The 13,057-nt window shown below is 42.2% G+C and overlaps 1 protein-coding gene across 1 annotated transcript in view; it reads left to right on the forward strand.

Annotated features, from left to right (window-relative positions):
• dnah5 (dynein, axonemal, heavy chain 5) overlaps nucleotides 1–13,057 on the forward strand; it is a gene marked incomplete at its 5' end in the record, with an annotated part of 161,185 nt that overhangs the window by 107,774 nt on the left and 40,354 nt on the right. Inside the window, 4 exons of the mRNA XM_081387820.1 lie at nucleotides 6,814–6,990; nucleotides 9,730–9,933; nucleotides 10,767–10,946; nucleotides 11,549–11,686. Of these exons, the coding sequence (XP_081243946.1) occupies nucleotides 6,814–6,990; nucleotides 9,730–9,933; nucleotides 10,767–10,946; nucleotides 11,549–11,686 (699 nt within the window). The remainder of the gene's footprint in view (nucleotides 1–6,813; nucleotides 6,991–9,729; nucleotides 9,934–10,766; nucleotides 10,947–11,548; nucleotides 11,687–13,057) is intronic.

A 13,057-nucleotide genomic window follows, 5' to 3' on the forward strand; every position in this document is an offset into this window, starting at 1 on the left:
CAGTTTTGCTCCATACCTAATCAAATACACCTAAAAAAAATCTAACCAAACTTCAGGATTTTTTGAAAATTACAGGTAGATGTGTTTGATTTGGGATGGAATGAATCTCTGCAGGATCAAAGTTTCCCATGCCTGCTCTAGTTTTTTTTTTTTTCTCAAACTTTTTAAACTTTTCATGCTGACAGTGATTTTCACACTCAGAAGTTTTTGTACTGTTGGTTGTTTGTTGGTGTTCCTACACTGATCGATGCTTAGTGGGTTGTGGAACTGGCCATAGCTTTTGTAAATTTTATTAAAAATGAGATGTATTGCTGGTAAAAAATAAGATCTTATTTATTTTTGACAGTAAATCAGTTTTCTTGTATACAAAAAAAAAAAAGAATTACATTCTACAGAGAAAACATTCATATGCCTAATGTGCAGTGCATCAACATGAAGCAGGGTTATGCCTTGGGCAGACTGAGTTATTATCCCAGCTCATGTTCCTTTCCTATCTCGCCCCCCTCTCTGTCCCTAGGTGGAAAAAGTGGCAAAAAGTTATATGTGAATTTCAGTTGTGCATAATAAATATTATCATGAACACAGTGTTGCAACCCAGGTTCATTGGAAGTATGCCTCTCCCTAGGCCTACATTTCTGCAAAACCTATAAATACATTTCACTACAGATTCTATCTGAAATGGCCACTAGAGGCAGTAAAACACCAAAACCGGTCACGCAAATTATGATTACGGGGCAGATAATTGATTAAAAAAGGGGTACGAGTGCCATGAAACGTACTCGGTTACTAATGTAACCTCGGTTCTCTCTAGAAGAGGGTACGTTCTCTTACGAGAGGTTCTCTCGTATTGCATAAGTAGCTTACGCATCGGGAACCCTTTGTCAACGCCGTGTGCGCCGAGCATCCAGCCCATGAATCCCAGGGGAACCGGGGAAAACACTCTGCTGGGAAATGTGGCCGGTCGGAGAGACGGGCCAGCGTAGTACATGCACTTCATGCAGCATATGAAATAGAGCGGCGCGGCCGGTCTATAAACATAACAGTACAAACAGTAGGGCCGGCGGAGCGAGCCCATACAGTACATAAGCACTCATAAGGGTAGGGGAAAACGACATAGTCGGTCTCACATGAAGAGAAAAATTCCCTCGTGGCAGAGAATAATACGGGCGGCCAGCAGCGCGGGCCAGCACTGATAACAGCGCGTAACGGGAAATAGGAAACAGAACGGATCAGCCGGTCTGAGTCAAACACTTCACCCTGATTAGTTACCAGAATAGCGCCAGCATATGAACGTAGTCTGCACACAGGAGCTGGGCAGAGCATACATGTCACTTATACTGACAATATTTTTGCCTGTAGGGCAGGAACTTCCAGGTTATAAAACCTCACGAATGTTGACGGGGAGGCCCAGCCCACCGCCATTCAAATGTCGTGGATAGAAATTCTGCTGGACCAGGCCCACGACGAGGCCATGGCTCTGATGCCCAGAGGGCACTGCAGGTGTTTGGAGGCATAAGCTGCTGCTATCCACCTGGACAAGCTCTGCTTCGAGGCGGCAAGACCTTTGGTGCGTCCGCCGAAGGAAACAAAGAGCTGCTCTGAACGCCTGAAAGCGGCGGAGCGCGTGATGTAAACTCTCAGCGCCCGGACAGGGCATAGGAGGTTATCACTGTCCCCACTATCGGATGCTGGCAGAGCCGAGAGGGAAATAACTTGTGCCCTAAACGGGGTTCCAATCGCTTTGGGGATGTAACCGTGCCTCGGTCTGAGAATGACTTTCGAGTCATTCGGCCCGAACTCGAGACATGCAGGGCTAACCAATAGCGCGTGCAAATCACCCACTCGTTTGACTGAAGACAGAGCTATCAGAAAAACGGTTTTAAGCGACAGATACTTTAGATCCGCGGATTCAAGCGGTTCAAAGGGAAAAGCCTTTAGGGCCGCCAGGACCAAGGACAGATCCCACGAGGGAACCGAGGGGGGCCGCGGGGGATTCATCCGTCTAGCTCCTCTGAGGAAGCGGATAATGAGCTCATTCCTTCCCATTGCCCGGCCGCGCGTCGTCTCAGTGAACGCTGTAATAGCGGCCACATATACTTTGAGCGTGGAAGGGGATCTGCCCTTTTCCAACAGCTCTTGTAAGAAGGAGAGCACCCGCGGGACCCTGCATGCGCGCGGATCCAGGTTTTGAGTAGCGCACCATTTAGAAAACACCGACCATTTAGACGCGTAGAGCCGTCTCGTGGAGGGGGCTCTCGACTGTGTGATCGTGTTCACGACCCCTTCTGACAGGTCAACGGGTATCCGTTGATCACCCATGCATGCAGCGACCAGCGCTCTGGATGGGGATGCCAGATCGATCCAGCGGCTTGGGAGAGGAGATCCTTTCTCACCGGGATCGGCCACGGGGGTGAGTGCGACAGCCTCACTAGCTCTGGGTACCAAGTTTGGTTTTCCCATCGCGGGGCTATAAGCAGCACTGAGTGGTGCGTTTCTCTGATCCTCGAAATGACCTGTGGCAACAGGGAGATCGGAGGAAAAGCATACAGCGGGAGGCTGGGCCATGTCTGGGACAGCGCGTCCTCGCTCTTCGAATAAAACTTCGGGCATTGAGCATTGTCTTTCGACGCAAAGAGGTCGATTTCCGCTCTGCCGAATAGGCGCCAGAGAAACTGGACTGTCTGGGGGTGCAGAGACCATTCTCCCGGGGGAATGTTGTCCCTGGACAGTCTGTCTGGACCGACATTCAGGTGGCCCGATACGTGCGCGGCTCTCAGCGAGCGCAGCGAGCGGTAAGCCCACACGAGAAGGCGTTCTGTCAGCCTGCACAGATTCCTGGATCTGACACCGCCCTGTCGGTTCACATAGGATACCACGGACATGTTGTCCGAGCGGACTAGCACATGGTGATCCCGTATGAATGGGAGGAAGCGCCTGAGCGCGTTCTCGACCGCTATCATCTCCAAACAGTTTATGTGGAGGCATTTTTCCCGGTCTGACCATAGGCCAAAAGCCGGTTTGCCCTCGAACAGAGCGCCCCAGCCTGAGGTGGAAGCGTCCGTCGAGATAATTTTGCGGTGTGAGATAGCTCCCATTGTCACTCCCCGCTGGTACCAGTCGGCCGCTAACCAGGGCTTCAGAGCTGAAACGCAGCTCTGAGTCACTCTGATGCGAATACCGCCGGAAGCCCATGCTCTGTGAGGCACTCGGGCATTCAGCCAGCGTTGTAGCGGGCGCATTCGTAAAAGACCCAGCCGAAGCACTGCTGCGGCTGAGGCCATACAACCCAGTAGCCTCTGAAATGTTTTGAGAGGTACGGTGCTGCCCGGCCGGAGGGACGCGGCCAGGCGTCGAATGCAGCGCGCGCGCTGTGTCGACAGGCGGGCCGTCATCGCTACAGTGTCCAGATCCAAACCCAGAAAAGAGGTTGATTGACTGGGCACGAGCGAGCTCTTGGTCCAGTTGACCGTAAGCCCCAGGCTGCCCAGATGGCTTAAAAGCACTGTTCTGTGGGCGATGAGTTCGGCCTCTGACTGTGCTAGGATCAGCCAATCGTCCAAGTAGTTCAAAATTCGCATTCCCCGACCCCTCAGGGGAGCGAGAGCCGTGTCCATGCACTTCGTGAATGTGCGGGGTGCCAAAGACAGGCCGAACGGCAGGACGGTGTACTGATATACCTGACCGTCGAAGGCGAATCTCAAGAATGGCCTGTGACGGGGTATTATCTGAAGGCGGGGAAGGCGAGGGAGAAACTCGAGGGAGAGACTCCGGCGAGCTTCTGTGCGCCTGGTTGGTCTCCGGCGGTCGCTGTGAGCGGCGCTTCTTCTTGCGCGGCCCAGCAGGGACGGGCGGGGAGACATGTTGGTCGAAAACTTCAAGCCGAGCCTGCAGGGTCGACATTGAAAGTTCCTCGCACTCGGGGCAGCCGCCCGTGGAGAGTGCGGTGGCGGCGTGATCGCGGCCCAGGCAGAGAGCGCAGATGGGATGGCGGTCTCCGTTGCTGAGCGGGGCGTGGCACGAGCCGCAAGAAAAACGGGGCATTTTTAGAAAAACGCCCGTGCTCTTTTAGAGGAGAGGGTGTGTTGCAGTAGGCGAACACACAGCAGTGAAAAGGATATGACGCCAGATAGCGTAGCAGGCACGGAAGGCTGAAGGCGGCGAAGGCGGCCGGCTTCTTCAGGCGCTGTCCTAGGCTTGCTGGTCGCTGGTTTCAACGGCGGCGGCTTCTCCAGATCCAGCGATGCGAAGTGCTTCGCTGAAGACAAGAAAATCAGAATTTTAGCCTGTGAGCGCTGAATATATATACGCTGGCCACGCCCATTCTGACGGTTAGAAGGGTGTGGAGGGCGCGAAGCGATAGGCTTAAGCAGTTGCAGCCGAGCAGCCAATGAGCACGCTTATACAGCCTGCCTAGGTCTGTCGGCTGCTGCACTGCGTTGACAATGAATACAAAATTAAGGATAATTTTTTGGCTTCAGATCTCGAAGAAAGAAGACTTTTCGATGCGTAAGCTACTTACGCAATACGAGAGAACCTCTCGTAAGAGAACATGAATCACGACTCTCCACAAAAGAACTAAAGCCTCATAAAAAGAAGAAGAAAATGGCATGGTTGCTTCAGCAAATGTGTTTTCATCTCACGTTTACTTTTGCTCACATTATCAGTTAGGTTTAGGGTTGGGTTTAGTGTAGGGGGTATGTTAAATTCAAATGTGCCATGATGCTGTGTAGCTTGCTGTCAATGTGAACACCCCACGGGGGGGTAACTCTTTAAACAATGGCTCTCATGGCACAAGATGCTGATGCAATTTGATTTTTAATCGATCAATGGCACTAGTTATTTGAGAATTTCTGTCAGTCTTACAGAGTTTAATCAGATATTCATCACAGATAATTGCAGTAACTGATACAATCACAGATTTCACACCTTGTAAAAACTGCCATTAAAAAAATGATCAGTGTTAATTGCATATCTCCAGCTGATACAATTAACTTCTCATTAGACAGGCTCAGAAGATAACTTTCCATTGTAAGTTTTATTTAACCATCTCCTGTTCGAAAATTGAAGTGTCCCCAGGAGAAGATTAAACTTGTTGATGCACTCATTTCTGCCTAGAAAAAAATATGGGTCCAAGGGGCTGTGCAATATGTTATGATTATTTACAGTGAATTCATAGTCCATATGTGTGAATGGGGAGATATGTATTGTGATGTTCTGTGTTGCATTGATTGATGCTGATGTGCATGTCTTTGTGAGTCTATGTTAACTTTATTCAGCATGAAATGAAAATACATAATGTCATTTTTAAAAAAAATGTTTTGATAAGTTTTAACCAAAATATCATAGCTGGACCTTCTGGTGAAAGCAACAGACTTCTTTCTGGTGACGTATGTTGGACTTCTCCAGTCATTTAGTGTGCTTAAAACATGCACCTGTAAGCTCTCAATCATCTGCCTCCACTTTTGAGTGCAATGCCTTTATATCGAAATCCAATCAACAACCAATGCATAGAATCAAATCCCCATCCTACATGTTTTTCTTTTTAATAGTGTGTTGCACTCAGAATCAGATATACACTACCAGTCAAAAGTTTTGGATCAGTAAGATTTTTAATGTTTTTAAAAGAAGTCTCTTCTGCTCACAAAGGCTGCATTTATTTTATTAAAAATACAAAACAAACAAAAAAGTAATATTGTTAAATATTATGACAATTAGTTTTCTATTTTAATATATTTTAAAATGTATGTGATCAAAGCTGAATTTTCAGAATCATTACTCCAGTCTTCAGTGTCACATGATCCTTCAGAAATCATTCTAATATGTGGATTTGATGCTCAAAAAACATTCAATATTATAATCAATGTTGAAAACAGTTGTATACAATTTTTTTTTTCAGGATTCTTTGATGAATAGAAAGTTCAAAAGAAAAGCATTTATTCGAAATATAATCTTTTGTAACATTATAAATGTCTTTACTGTAACTTTTGATTAATAATTTTTGATTTACTGTAACTTTTGATTAATATTCATCCTTGATGAATAAAAGTATTGATTTGTTTTAAACAAAATACAAATCTTACTGACTGTTTAATGTTACAAAAGCTTTCTATTTCAGATCAATAATGATCTGTTGAATTTTCTATTTATCAAATAAACCTGAAATAAAAATGTAGATAAATGTTTTCAACTTTGATAATAATGAGAATTGTTTCTAAAGCATCAAATTTGCATATTAGAATGATTTCTGAAGGATCATGTGACACTGAAGACTGGAGTATGCTGAATATTCAGCTTTGATCACAGGAATACATTTCAGTTTGATATATATTCACATAGAAAACTGTTGTTTTAAATTGAAATAATATTTCACATTATTATTTATTTATTTATTTATTTATTTATTTATTTATTTATTTGTTTTTTTTAATCATAGCCTTGTTGAGCAGAAGAGACTTCTTTTAAAAACATTAAAAATCTTACCGATCCAAAACTTTGGACTGGTAGTGTATGTAACAAAGATATGTTGCTTCTGTTTCATTTGGGACTTTAACTTTATGTATGGTAAAGTAATCCAAGATCAATTTCCCTGTAAAAGTACTAAAAATACATTGTATTCTAAATTAAATCCGTCATGCTGAATAAAGTTTGAAAGTATCCATTAGGTGAAAGACTCGCCTCCCAGTCACAGGCTAACTAAAGATCAATACTGAGCTGTGAAACATTAAGATGATAAATTAATGGCCTCAGACTCCGAATTATAGCATGAAATGCTACAGATTTTACAATATGAGCGTTTTCAAATTTTTGTTTCAGGTGTTGAAGGAGGTGACTGTGAAGGCTCAGGCTGCTGAAAAGGTCAAAGTCGAAGTTCAAAAGGTCAAAGATAAAGCACAGGCCATAGTTGACAGCATCTCTGCAGACAAGGCCATCGCTAAAGAGAAGTTGGAGGCAGCCAGGCCTGCTCTGGAAGAGGCTGAGGCAGCATTGCAGGTCAGGAACAATATGGAGCGATTACACGGTAGCATAGAAGAGGAGAGAATGGGAGGAGTGTGATGTTCGTGGGGTATCTCGGTGCCTGCAGCTTCTGTGTAATTACATGCTGTCTATGAGGGTTTAAAAATAGACCGTGTGATGGCAGGGTTGCTGTAGGTGGTCTCGTAGCAAGCAGGGGTTTGACAGCAGCCGCCTCTAACTAACCCCACACACCCACTCAATCATACAACCACCCAAACACACACCCCACTTCTTCCCTCCACCACCTGCCCACTGCATCCTTCCCATGTATCTGTCCATAATGTAACCTTGTATCATACTTGGGACAGGAATCACACACTTTAATAATCCACTTAGACGCTAATCCAAAACAAGGTAAGCAAACAAACACAATCGCCATGCGTAAACGACGTAACCGGCCAAATGAACTCTGAAAAGACTGCAACTTACAGTATACATCCAAACAAGGATAATTAATCACGCACAGCTGAACAGTATGAAAAAATCATAATCAGTAACCATAGTGACTAAAGAGTGGCGGGAAACTAGGGGCACGTTCAAGTTCAGAACGGTGCGCAACGTTTTGCTACGGTTTCCGGGTTGAACGTCATGTTTCCTGGAAACGGCGTTCACCGGTGTGTAACGGGGTTTGAGATACGTTTTCTCTTGTTTGGTGGGTGTGTCAGAACTGCAGTCCAATCAGCAGCAACATGTACGCGGTATTAAAGTGAACTCGCACAATGGGTTCAAGGAAAGTTATTTACAAATGTGTTCGATGCAGCTCGGTATACGCAACAACTGAGGATATTAGAAGACGTTTGTCGTAAGTTTTATTGTAAAAATATAGGATATCAACATAATGATGTAGTTGTTTATATTTTTAGCTTCATTGCAAGTGTATGACATTTTGTAGAAATAAACAATGGTAATTAAGTGCTTTTCCTTAAAATGAGAGAGAAAATACAGGGTATTAACACAGTATGAACTACAAATAAAGTCAGTATGTGAGGCTAAATAGATGTGTTTTAGTCTGAATTAGGTAAGATGTGTGCTTCCATTTCAGTTTCAGCAATCCCTTCACTCGATTGGGATGTTCTCTTTTGTTCTGGGCGGCAAGTGCAGTAACGGTAACATCGAGCATATTTTGTAGTATTAAACACATATTTATACCGACTTCATCAGGCTCCGAAAATTCTTCACAAAGAACACAAAGAATGGCCTTCTCAGCTGCCATAGTTGCAACTCTTGCATCATCAGAACAGTGTGTTCAACGCATCACTGTTTCTGTTTAAAAAACGTTGTGCAACGTTTTGTCGGGGCTGAACGCAGCCTAGAACAAAGGAGACATGTGACTGAAGATAAACAAACTAGAAGTCCAAACATAACAGAACCGTGACAAGAGCATCGTGTTTCAATAAAAATTCTTACTGACCCCTAACTTTTGAATGGCAGTGTATGTTTTATTAAATATATATATATATATATTTTTAACTGTAATTTACTAATAAAAAGGAATGAAAATTGTTCCTGTTATATTGCTATATTGGTTTATATTTAAGAACACTGTGGAAAATGTTCAAATAGATTTTCTAGAACCTATGTGTTTGACTATATAATTGATCACTTTTTATGAGCTCTAAATACTTTGAAAAAATGAGACACCTCGGATTTGCACTTGAAGCAGGGACAATAAATGCATTGTTTAGCTTTCTGTCCATTCTGCCTATTCATCATTGACTTGAGCCATCATGTCATTGTGTCCATTATCAGTTGTAAATATGCCAAATCCCCCCCCCCCCCAATATTCAAGCTAAAACATGCCATCATTGTTTTTCATAAAGTTGCAAACCATACATCATGTTAAAATCTCTGTTTTAGGTTGTCATTATCCTTTAAACAATTCTCAGCTGTTTCTTCTTTATATCTTTCACTTCTGTCCTTTCACATCTGTCATCTGTGTTCTCCCATCCTTATTTCTCCCTTTCAGTGTTTGATCTCACATCTCTTTACCACTTCCCTTTCTATGTGCTTCCTCACCCACTGACACTCTCCCTAACCTTTTATATTACCATTTACTGTCAAGTCAAGTCAAGTCATCTTCATTTATATAGCGCTTTTAACAATGTAGATTGTTTCAAAGCAGCTTTACAGAGATAAACGTATAATTTAAGGTAACAGAGATTGTTTTGGCTTTATAGCGGTTCTTTAATAAAGTTATATTCCAGCTAAAGTTAGTTTTGATTGATTCGCTTCCGTGGCAACGATCATTTGTTATGAAATTTGGGGCCGCTAAGACGACCCAATTCTCTCTACATAGACTTTAAACGCGAACCTGTGAGAAACGCTGATGGCGTTCACATGCGCATTAAGAATTGGTTCTATAGTTATGTGCGTTTGAATATATGTGCGCAGGTTTGGAATTCCCTACAAAATACTGTATAACCCATCCTCAGCTATCGACCCTATGACATACACCTTCCTGCTCCATCCCCCTCCTTCCCACTGGTTCAAATGATCTTTCTACTTATTCATAAAGATACGTCCATCAAGTATTGCTCATTAAACTGTTGTGCACTAAACTTTGTCAACCATGAGCCATAACAGCTGCCACTCGGATTAATAAGTTATGCACAGAGCTGCTGCATACTAGTTCATGTGTCAGAATGTTAACAAGATGTCTAATTCACTTTCTCTCTGTCTCTTTCTGTATTTCTCTCCCTGTTTATCTGTAAACAGACCATAAAGCCATCAGACATTGCTACGGTGCGAACACTGGGCAGACCGCCCCACCTCATCATGCGTATTATGGACTGTGTGTTGTTACTCTTCCAGAGGAGAGTGAACATGGTGAAAATTGATCCTGAGAAAAACTGCACCATGCCCTCCTGGCAAGAGTCACTAAAACTCATGACAGCTGGGAACTTCCTGGGCAGTCTACAGGTATATAAGTCTTAATACCAGATATTTTTTCTCCTTAGGTGATATAATATATAGTCAAAGTTTCTTGTACTAAAAAACAGGGGTATTTTATTTTTAATGACTATTTCCCATTCTCTGTCACCCACACAATTAAACAAGCCTTTTCTCTGCTATGAATTCTATGTAATATAGTATTGCCGGCTTATTTCTTCCATATCAGCCCATTAAAAAGCTTAAAATAATATTGTGACAACAAAGCAATCTGTGCCATTGAAACAGTAATCATGTCTTCTAGTGACTAATCAAACCTATTTCTGTTTTTATTAATCCAATGTAATAGAATGAGCCAAGTTTCTGAACACTACGTTGTTGATATGCATGTGTGGGCGGCAAACATATGCAGTGTCAAATATATATATATATATAGCTACAAAACAGGACCACTGTAGTTGTAACCACTGTAGGAGTTCTACCAGTATGATTTTTGGCATTAAACCTAATTTCAAAAGCCAACAGATGGATCGACTAATTAGGTTTTTAGTCGACAGAAAATCCCTTGGGTAAAACTCTGGCACAAACAAGTTAAAATACTGGCACAAACAAGTCCAACGTTGACAGCTAATCAGTTCAATATATTATATGCATACATTATACTGATATGTCTTAGAACTTATTTTAAAGGCTGTCTGTTTGCTTTTAAGAGAAGGTTCCATGCATTATCTCTATCTTCTCACAACTTTACAGGAGCCTGAGCAACAAATATAAAATAATATTGTCATTTTCAAGAGTTTCAAATATGTGACATTATCTGTACACCAGTATTGTTTTACTCCAGCTTTTGTTTTGTACTCCAGCAATTCCCCAAAGACACCATCAATGAGGAGGTGGTGGAACTCCTCTCTCCATACTTTGACATGGTGGACTTTAACATAGAATCAGCCAAAAGGGTGTGCGGCAATGTTGCAGGTCTTTGCTCCTGGACCAAAGCAATGGCTGCCTTCTTTTCTATCAATAAAGAAGTGCTTCCTTTGAAGGTGAGATCACTTGATATTTTTTCACATAATGCAACCCTGTCAAGTTATCAGGGTTTCTTTACTAGCAGGCCATCATTTAAACTGTCAAAACTATGGTTTAGTTTATGAATTGCTATTATTATTTGATTATTCTTTACATTCTTTTGGTCATAATGTATTATTGTATCATCTTTTGATATAATAGTTTAATTTCAATTGGTTGCTTGAAGCCTCAGATGCACACTTGTAGTTTTTAGTTGCTGTTAGTTTCATGTTTGTTAGCTTAAATAGTATATTCCTAGTACAACTTCACCACCTTTTGCATATATGTGCATGCATTTTTTTCTTTTTTTTCTAAGAAAACAGACTGAATTATATTCTTCTTATATTCAGGAGCAACCCCCCACTCCTCAAATACTTAACTTCTTCAGACTAGTAATAGCAAGTAACTTTTAGTAAGGCACTAAAAGACTTAGGACTCCAAATGTGACAATTTCAAACACAAATGCTGTGTGCAACTGAGAAAAAAAGGGGGTTTTGTTCAGTGGAAAATTATTTCTTGTTTCCTATTAACCTGTGGTTTCCAGGAGCTGGATCATTTACGACTCTCTCTTTCTCCATAGGCTAATCTGGCAGTGCAGGAGAACAGGCTGACCATAGCTAATGTGGACCTCCAGACAGCCCAGGCAGAACTGGATGCTAAGCAAGCAGAGCTGGATGTAGTTCAGGCTGAATATGAGAAGGCCATGATGGAGAAACAGGTAATCACTGTGTTAGATAGATTAGGACAGTGGTGTCTTGCAGAGATTGGCCGCACACACCTGAATAAACGTATCAAGGTCTTCGGGATTACTAGAAACTTCCAGACTGGTGTGTTGAGGCAGGTTGGCACTAAACTCTGCAGGACATTCACTCTCCAGGAGCAGGATTGGACTCCTCTGGCTTAGGGTCAAATGCTGCGTTCACGGCATGTTGTTATTATCGTAATTGAGAGATGACAACACGTGACGTTATTATTGGAGCTATTCACATCCTTAGACTCTGAATTATGCGTTTTTATGGCAACAATATCAAGGCCAATATGAAGCAGTCAGGTGGTACAGTGGCCAAGTGGTCCTTCGGATGAGACGTTAAACCGAGGTCCTGACTCTCTGTGGTCATTAAAAATCATTCAAAAGAGTAGGCGTGTAACCCTGGCATCCTGGCCAAATTTGCCTCCTAATCATCCCCATACAGTATATACTGATTGGCTACATCACTCTGTCTCCTCTCCACCAATAAGCTGGTGTGTGTGGTCAGTGTTCTGGCGCAATATGGCTGCCGTCACATCGTTCAGGTGGATGCTGCACACTGGTGGTGGTTGAGGAGATTCCCCCCTTCTATGTAAATCACTTTGAGTGCCGAGAAAAAGCGCTATTTAAATGTAATGAATTATTATTATTATTACAAGTTGGAGCTCTCAGAAATTTCCCAGTTTAGATCTTGGGATTACGGTAATTAAGGCATGGCGTGAACACACCTAAAGCTACTTCATCATCATGACAAATAATCTAAAAATAGGGGTTTTGAAAACAAAATATTTGTTGAATATTTCTTTTTTTTCCAGCTGTAGCCCAAATAAAATGAACCACAATCCAGATTTTTCCAATTATCCTTCTAATTATTCTGTGAAAAATGGTGAATCAGCTGTCATTTAGTGCCTGAAGTAAATACCAAATAACTCATTAGCATTTTTGCATAAAATTTGGATGTAATGAGCAATTTTGTAAACAAACCTAAAGCCATCTTGCAGATTAATCATTCAGGCTTGTACTCTGTGTGCCTCTACAAAATGAATACTAACTTTATAAATGGGTTGAAGCAAACATCAATGTTCCAATTCACAATGTATAACAAGCCTTCCGAACATTTCATAATTTAGTTGATAATTGTGTGATTAACAGCTTGCGACTGACTGATCCTTTGGGGTTGATTTTACGATAGGCCTGATCATACCTAAGAGAACAGATGTTTACTTAAACCAATGATTGAATAAACTTACGAATTGACTTTAAACACTTTAATTAGTTTTCTTAATTTACTCGTTTCCACATATAAAGAAGTGACCATCTGTATCCTAGGAATTAAAATGA

The sequence above is a fragment of the Scardinius erythrophthalmus genome, assembly GCF_964197995.2.
Source record: "Scardinius erythrophthalmus genome assembly, chromosome: 16".
Taxonomy (NCBI): Eukaryota; Metazoa; Chordata; class Actinopteri; order Cypriniformes; family Leuciscidae; genus Scardinius; species Scardinius erythrophthalmus.